This window comes from Dermacentor albipictus, chromosome 7 (assembly GCF_038994185.2).
Source record: "Dermacentor albipictus isolate Rhodes 1998 colony chromosome 7, USDA_Dalb.pri_finalv2, whole genome shotgun sequence".
Lineage (NCBI taxonomy): Eukaryota > Metazoa > Arthropoda > Arachnida > Ixodida > Ixodidae > Dermacentor > Dermacentor albipictus.
The window spans coordinates 56378094-56386541 of NC_091827.1; the positions used below are offsets into that span (position 1 = coordinate 56378094).

Genomic DNA, 8448 nt, shown 5'->3' on the forward strand with positions numbered 1-8448 from the left:
CAAGCCCAACCATTGACAAACATGTGCCCAGGTTTACTACAATCGCTGCACAATAAACCTAAGAAAGAAATTATCTATTCTATAAACATACACAGTGGCAGCAGTTGCAAAATGAGATTCATCACATCAATCACAGTTGTTTGTTCAGAAAGCTCCAAACTTAACTATTTTGCTACTTAGGTATTGTACCGAGAGCATTGTGGCTTTTGCTCATAACAGCTTGGGTACTTTGGGAATACCCATTTAGGGCACTTGGTACATAAAGCAGAAAACAAAAAGTGAGCGCTCGTGTTTGTCGTCTGCTTCAAATCCTATTGTAAGCCTGCCACTTTTCATTAACTGAGTACACCGAGACTAGCATTCACTGCTGACAATCTTCTGCACGGCCTCCAACAAGAGTGTCACACACTTATTGCAAGCACTATTCCCATTGCTCTTTACCCATAGGCTGAGGTACCCAATTAGCTTTGAACAGACCACTCGCAAGCTGTTAAAAGTCTTACGAGTAGCTCACAGTCGAAATGACACACAATTACAAGTAATTAAGTAAACCGCTTTTCTAAGTGACACACAAGCAGACATGAATTTGCACTTCACTTGTTTCAGTGCACAGCAATGTGCAGTCGTAACGAAAAGTTTAACCAATGCTGCACATGCGGCGAGAACAGTTTCTGGGCCCCTTCGTGGAGTGTGCAGGCCCTGCTGGCACTTTGAAGCCGAATGGAGTGATAACTGTACCTCTCAATCTTTACATGCCTCGGCAGCGTTGAAAGTAGCACAGTGCCTCCTTGCGTGCATCTAAGCAACTGTTCCCGTTGGGGGCAGAGTGGCCCTGCTACTTCGGACATTCAATAGTGTCTCCATGTTTCCTAAAAGACTTGAACGCAAGGAATCCTGCAAGGTTACAGAAGCAAGACATAGAAATGCAAAATCATGCCATTTTCTCTTGCTATGTGACAACGCTGAGGCAACAAATTCACCAAACGTGGGTATGGCAACGTGCACCAACCACCAAAACCATGTCGGCTCAAGCATTTCAAAACGGTCAGGCAAACTTGGGGGGTTACCAAACAGGAGTTGCAGGTTACTTAAACCCCTTCTCCGCACACGACTGCCGTTCCATCAAATAACTTTCTAGCATGAATACTTCTAGTCAGTGCCTGCTGAGAAGCCAAACAGCACGACCTGTAGACACGTTTCTGCACCAAGGCGTGCCTGTTGCTACAGTGACTGAATATGCTGCACATCACATCACACGACACCAAAACCATGGTAATCATTGCGGCTGCACTTACCAATTGTACCGCACTAAGAGGCTAAAAAATTGGCCTGTCCCGTGGCATGCGCTAGGCACCACTTCAAGGAAGCAGCACCTATATATCGCAATGCGACAGTCCCCCCCGTTTTTTCACCCACTGACGATAGCACACACTCCAACGCCATCCCGTACCTCACACACAAAATACTTTAATAATCCAGCACTTATGCAAGTAATAATAATAAAAAAAAAGACAGGAGAACAGGTTTTGGACTGCTTCGAAGCATCCAGAGGGGAAGTAAACAAGCATTGCCAAATCGATGATGCGGTCAGTGGTGAGGGAAGAGGTCATACAGGACGGCTGGGTTCGGAAAGGGTTGTCGAGTGGCAGACCGGGAAAACGGCTGGGGTTCCGAGAAGTTAACACGGTTGACAAGCGGAGGTGCGTTGACAGAGGCAAAGAAGCTTCACTGCAAGAGGGCGGCGACACACTACTTCAATCTTGACACCCTTTCTTTCCAAAGCAGCACAGGCAAAGCACTGCCACTGTTGCACTCGCCGGTAATGTTGGACACAGGGCTTGGTATCACTTCTAAAGAAATCCTAGGGAGGATGCCCGAGAAGGTCGGGCAGCGTGAAGTACATGCACACAAAACAAATGAGCAAAAATAATGTCCTAAGAGAACAGAGAATAAAACATGTCCTTAAGAGACGCGCAAAAATGGGGAGGGGCGGCGGGGAGAAAAAGCACAGAGCAGATGTCCTTGGAAAACACTGGGAAATTAAATTCACCGAGTAAAAGACGAAAAATGAAAAAAACTAGGGCGACTCGTTCGGCGACAATTGTTAAGGCGGCGTCGATCAACTCATTATGCTCTAAAAAAGTGGGCAGTTATGCGGCCGAAAGAAAATCGTGCATAACGGTACAACCGCAATGTTTTGGATGTTAAAATAAACCAAGCCCCCAAAAAACATGCGAAGATGGGAGTTCGACGCGGTTTGATGATAGGAAAAGAGAAAGAGCGCATGTGGGAAGCCAAGGAACAAGAGAAAGAAAAATGAAGATAAAAGGATGGGCTTCGACTTCTAAGGGGCTGTTTTGCGGAGGTGACTTTTTTTTTTCTTCTTCTCTCAGAGAGTGTGACGACCCGACAAAGAGTGGGGGGAAGAGAGAAGAAAAATAATATTACGAGCAGCTGAAGAAGGGGAGTGCTAAATTTGAGTTAGGCCTAACAGCGCTGGCAGCGGCGTCTCGCTCTTTTTCTGCCCGCGATTTCATCACTTTTTTTTTTCTTCATCTTTCTGTGTGTGTATATATTTCCTCGCCCTGCCCAACCCTTCCTACAAAGCCACTGCTCTGCTGCTGCTGCTTTTCCATCCGGCTTCTTTTCTCGATAGGTTCCTCTCAAAAAGCGCTCGCCTTCCCGTCGTCGCTGCATCGTCCCCCTCGTCGGGTTTTTTGTACAAAGTCTCTCTCTCTTCTCTGAGCAGCATAGCCAGCAAGCAGATCGGCGGGTCACATGGCATATTTGCGTGTCCACTCCCGAGCCAGTTCGTTGTACTTCTCGCGGTCGGTCTTGTACGAGCGGGCAATCTCCGGCACCAGTGGGTCGTCCGGGTTCGGGTCGCAGAGTAGGGAGCAGATGGACAGCAGCACTTTGGAGATGGTCAGCGCCGGCGACCACTGCGAACGCAGGATGTCGAGGCAGATGCTGCCGTTGCTGTTGATGTTCGGGTGGTAGATGCGCGTCGTGAACGCCACCTTGGGCGGCTTGAACGGGTAGTCCGTCGGGAAGTGGATCGTCAGAAAGAAAACGCCGCCCTGGTACGGACTGTCTGGCGGTCCCATGATCGTCGCCTGCCAGTGGAAGAGGTCGTCGTTCACGGGGCCGGCCGAGCACTGCGCCGGCGGGTCGCGCTTGAGGTCTTCGAGTTCCTTTTTTATTCTTTTCAGGGCCATATCTGCTGCTTACTGCGACGCGGTATCGCTCCGGTTCGCTGCTACGGTCGGCGAGCCTGTGTGCGCGGGCGGGGGAGTCGGTCGCTCGGGCCGCCGGGTCGCCGCTGTCCACTTGGCTGTAGATGGGGCGCTTGCTTGCCTGCTCGGGCGCGACGAATCGCCAAAGATAGCGGGAGAGCACGACTCGTCTTTTTTTTCTTGCTGCTCACTGAGCCCCCCCGGCACCACACTGCACTCCCGACAAAAAGTCTTAGCACTCGCCACAGAGAAAATACCTGCGTCGCCTCGTCGCCACCACGCGGCGTTGCGATCTGTTGCCTGACCTCCTCCTCTCGTTCGAAAGGATGACGTCATCGCCGTCGTCGTCATCACCACCAGCCGCTGTTGTAACCTGACCGCTGTCGTCAAAGCGTTTCGCAACGCGTTCCGTTTTGGCGTTTTTGTATTATAATACGAGCATTCTGTTTCACAAGCACACGTCGTCGCTGAATGAGACTGTTTTCTGCGGAGGGCTATGGAGCTATTTGTTGTTTGACTTCACTTTTCAGTTTGCGAAGTGAGGTCGGCAACCTACAATTTTCCAGCTGGCACTGCCGGGCGAAACGAAACCGAAACGCCACATTTTCCTGCTCTCGTGTAGAGTTACGTTTTCAGCACAGGGGTGTTCGTTTATGTAGTGAAAAAATCGCCGGATTCCAAATAAAGTTATCACATCACATCACCCATGCACTATGAGAATTGGTGTAAGCGAAGCTTCCTGTGCTGTTCGCTTTGACTGATGTTAATTAGCGATGAAGTTGACGGCGAATGTGTAATTTCTTCAGCGTTTAAGGGCTGAATCGACGTTAAACGTTACTTTGCGTGCACCACTGCTGTATGTCTGTGTAGTACGCAGAATACACAGAGAGACGTGTTTGTTGTGCGCAACTTTTCATAATCTCTGAGAGGGTTTAGCATTATCATTGCCTCACATGGCACATCACATCGTGACAAAAGTGTTAAACTGTAATTGAATTACGGGGTTGTACGTGCCAAAACCATGATGCGATTATTGCCACGCCATAGTGGTGGATTCCGGATCAATTTGTGCACCCTGGTGTTCTTTAACGTGCTCCTAAATTTAAGTGCACTAGCGCTTTTGTATTTCGCTGCCGTCGAAATGCGGCTACCACGGTCGACATTGAAGCCGCGACCTCGAGTATAATACCTACCATAGCCGTCAAGCTACCGCGACGGGCACAGGAATGTTGATTTGACCTGCGACCGCTTCCGTAGTGTCGCCTAGACCCTACAGTGTTTTAATGCGGTTTTCCGTCCGCACGCCCTGCGTCAGTTGTCCGTTTGACAAATTTGCATTGTGTTTATTTTTCAGAAATAGAAGCGTACCGTACCGTACCTTCGGTTAGCTCGCAACCGTTGTTTACTTGCCTTCCACGTCATCTTTTCCCTCTCCCCCCACCCCCGCATGGGGGTTGCGAGAGTGGCAGTGCTGCTGTTCATCACTCGCTTCGCGACTGCCGTCGGTTCTACCCATTCACTGCCTCCTCTCCCCCTTCCTATCTACCATTCTATCTAGCTTTCCTCCGGACTTGCACGTTAGTAGAATGGTAAGTGTTGAAATTCCTGTAATGCTTTACAGATGTCAAGAAGCTAATGTGGCGACGCCCAGGGAGCTGCAGAGGTGCACTGTGCACATTCGACGCGACGGAAAGGTTCAAACGAGTTTCTCGCGTCGTCTTTCCTCTCTGCCACACGCTCTGAACCACTTCCTGACGCGGCGTGCAAGACAGCAACAGTAGCAGCAATGTGAATGTCGGAGGAAGAGGCAGAGAAAGATTCGCTTCAATATTGTACTTTCGTTCCTCTAACAATAGCACTGCGTATGAGGCGATCTTTCCTCTAGTGGTAAGGCAGTATTTGTCCTTCTATGCGACGTGACGTCTCGCTGAAAACTGAGATCACGATAAATTCCTTGAGCAATCTCAAGTAGGCATTCCGTCAATAAGGAAAGATGATAGTTTGTGATTTTCTGCGAGGTTAGATTGCTCGGTAGCCAGTATTTTCTGATTTTCGAACGGACTAGCTATGTGCATGCTACCCTCTCTTATGTGTGACGTCGGGTCGTCAAAAAGCACCGGCTTGGAATGTTATTATATGGAAAACAAATATTTTACCTTAAGTCTTACCAATACTCACCTACGGGGCAGAAACCTGGAGGCTTACGAAAAGGGTTCTACTCAAATTGAGGACGACGCAACGAGCTATGGAAAGAAGAATGATAGGTGTAACGTTAAGGGATAAGAAAAGAGCAGATTGGGTGAGGGAACAAACGCGAGTTAATGACATCCTAATTGAAATCAAGAAAAAGAAATGGGCATGGGCAGGACATGTAATGAGAAGGGAGGATAACCGATGGTCATTAAGGGTTACGGACTGGATCCCAAGGGAAGGGAAGCGTAGCAGGGGGCGGCAGAAAGTTAGGTGGGCGTTAAGAAGTTTGCAGGGACGGCATGGCCACAATTAGTACATGACCGGGGTTGTTGGAGAAGTATGGGAGAGGCCTTTGCACTGCAGTGGGCGTAACCAGGCTGATGATGATGAAATATTTTAAAAGGTTTTAAAGCAGTTTCAAAACACCACCTTGGTACTTCCTGAAAAAAAAATGCTTACGCGAGAGATTACAAATCTGTTACTTAACAATTTATGATATTACAGGGTGTTTCAGCTAATTTGTACCAAATATTAAAAATACAAAGATAGACGCTAAGCGTGTCCAACTGGCTTAGTATTGTTCTAAGCCATACGGAGCATGTGATATATTTTTTTTCCAATCCGCAAAGCTGGGTAATTAACAAAGGTTGCTTAATTAACCTATGGGATAGTAACTCTATCTAAAAATCTTCAATACAAAAGTTGTAGCGCTTGTGCAGAAACATCCGATTATTTCGTCTATGCTAAGATAGCTGCGCTGTTTAATTATTTTTTTTAGCCTTTCTTCAGAGTGCGCGAAATTTAAAACAATACCACGTGAATGCCGGCTTAGGTGCCGCGCTTTCACTGCACTCAATGTATAGGTTGAACGAGTTAGCAAAGGCTGCTCCGCGCACAGAGATCGATTGAACAGGCTGTCGGCGATAGCGATGGACGTGAAGTGATAAAAGGGGCGTACCGTTTTGAGAAAAAAATTTCATCATCACATCACATGACATTACATTCATCACATTATCAGGCTCGCCCCCTCCATCGCTGGTACCGACTTCGATCCCCGGACCAGGCCTAATTGTTTCCCTCAAACTGGGAAGTTTCCTATGTGAGAAACTCGTGTGCGTTCCCATTGTTGTACAGCTTCGCGCAACCTTGGAGGATATGGAATACATATCAGCGCTACAAGGAAAGAAAGACCTATAGGAAGGAGGGAGAAGGAAGAAACATAGCGGACTTTAACTGCTTTATTCCGAGAGCGGTGCATTTGTTCTTTAACTACCAATAAAGATCAAGTGCAAGGCGCTGGTTAGTGCGTTGGTCGCAAATGTGAGCCACGGCTTCGCGAGGTCAAGGAAGTTTAGGGTGACGCGTTGGTACGGGCAGTCGATGGAGGCATTTCATATCAAGAGGGACGAATTGCATTAGCGATACATCTGTCAATGTTTTGCGCAACGTGAGATGCAGCTGTTTCGCACGTTGCTATTATTACCTTTTTTTTTCTTTTTTTTTTTTGACGTGACCATTGCACGCATGCGCATTCGTTTCTTGACACCGGATTCGGAATAAGGCACTTGAAGTGTAGCGCCCTCTCCGTTTCCGTTCTACTCCCTCCTTGCCACGGCTTTCTTTTCTTCCCTAAATCCTTAGTGCTCGACGAACTCGCCCAACAACAAATTTTGCTCCACTCTCGGGTGGATGAGAAATTTTTTTGAAGCGTTTAGCTTTCTTTTGGAACCAACCGCCATTTTACGCGTCCGTTTTCGCGGGCTGGTGCCGAAGATATATAGTACAGTCTAACATAGAAACGGCAGGGTGGTACGGCACCACCACGCGGTGGTATAGAAGTGCTCAGGGTAGCGTTACCTAGCTCGTGACAGCTATAGCGTCTTGAGACGCTGCGCGACTCTCGTCAAAGACGCTGGCTGTGGTCTGAGACGCTGCAGTGCTCCTGGTCGCACACGTTGTATATACGCGAGATTTCCAACTCTTGAGGAAGCGGCGTTCGAAGTGCCGTTTGGTAATGCCTTTCGTAAAGCACGGTGGCGAGGGGAGCGTCGCCCGTAACACGTGTTGCAACGTATGGTACCGCAAATGACCACCTGCCCGAGGCATTTTCGACGCATTCTTGGGCAGCAACCAAGATTTGTTTTCCTTCTTTTCTTTTCTTTCTTTTTTTTTTTGCTCTCGCGGAACTTCCTCCACCTTACGCACGTCTGAAAAGTCGATACCATTGCTGAAATGCAAGCCTCGCATTGTTCCGCACATCAAGCCATACGGAAGATTAACAAATAATGAACAATATAAAGCGTCGGTTTTGGTGTGGGGTCAAAAATAAGATGAAGGTGAGGGAGATAGTGTAGTTACATCAGGATGGGGGCCCATTTATGTCTTTCGGGATAGCGTACAAACCACATGTATTTTGCCTGCCAACTTGAAGTGGAGGCAGCTGAAGCGCACTGTTTTTCGCGTTGCTGCGCGCGGGCAAATGCGCCTCGTCATCATGGCGGCGCGTCTGCCGTGCCGAGGTCGTCCCTCGTCGGTCACCGTCTCGGGCACGCTGAAGGAACGCGCTGTGACTGCGTCTATGGCTGCGTCTTCTGTCGCGTTTGGCTGCGTTATGGTGGCTAGAGGGGGAGGTGTCAGCATCGGCTGGGCTGCGCCGCGTATGGCAGTGCGGCATTTTTTCATGACAGCGACAGGTGGCGCGCTCGTCGTCTCCGAGATGCCTAGCCTGATGTGTTTGAGCAATTTCTCCGGCTCCAAGCGCGCGTCGTGAAGTCTGTGGTGAAGTTAGCTTCGCCTTCCCCGCTTTTGTTAGCTTGTCATAAGGAGTTCTGCGTAGCCTTCTTGACCCACGCCACTGGAAAATTTTGGTCGGTATGTAGAGTAAGCTGGATGATCTCCTGGATGTGGGCCACCTATATGAAGTTCACGAGATGGTAAAGCATTGTGAAGCGATGCCAGATCATTGTGAAATGGTGGGATCAAATAGCGACTCTCGCATACTCTGCTACGTTAGCGGGTA

The 8448-nt window shown here is 48.7% G+C and overlaps 1 protein-coding gene across 1 annotated transcript; it reads right to left on the reverse strand.

Annotated features, from left to right (window-relative positions):
• Window positions 1-1447: 1447 nt before the first annotated feature.
• On the reverse strand, window positions 1448-3541 carry LOC135906775 (ubiquitin-conjugating enzyme E2 eff). The gene has a single exon (XM_065438362.1). It carries the CDS (start codon window positions 3216-3218, stop codon window positions 2775-2777), a length of 444 nt encoding a protein of 147 aa, XP_065294434.1. The 5' UTR covers window positions 3219-3541; the 3' UTR covers window positions 1448-2774.
• Between the last annotated feature and the right edge of the window lie 4907 nt (window positions 3542-8448).

What these genes read in the sequence shown, in the direction of transcription:
- LOC135906775 (XM_065438362.1), bottom strand. Translation starts at nt 3,218, where the DNA reads ATGGCCCTGAAAAGAATAAAAAAGGAACTCGAAGACCTCAAGCGCGAC.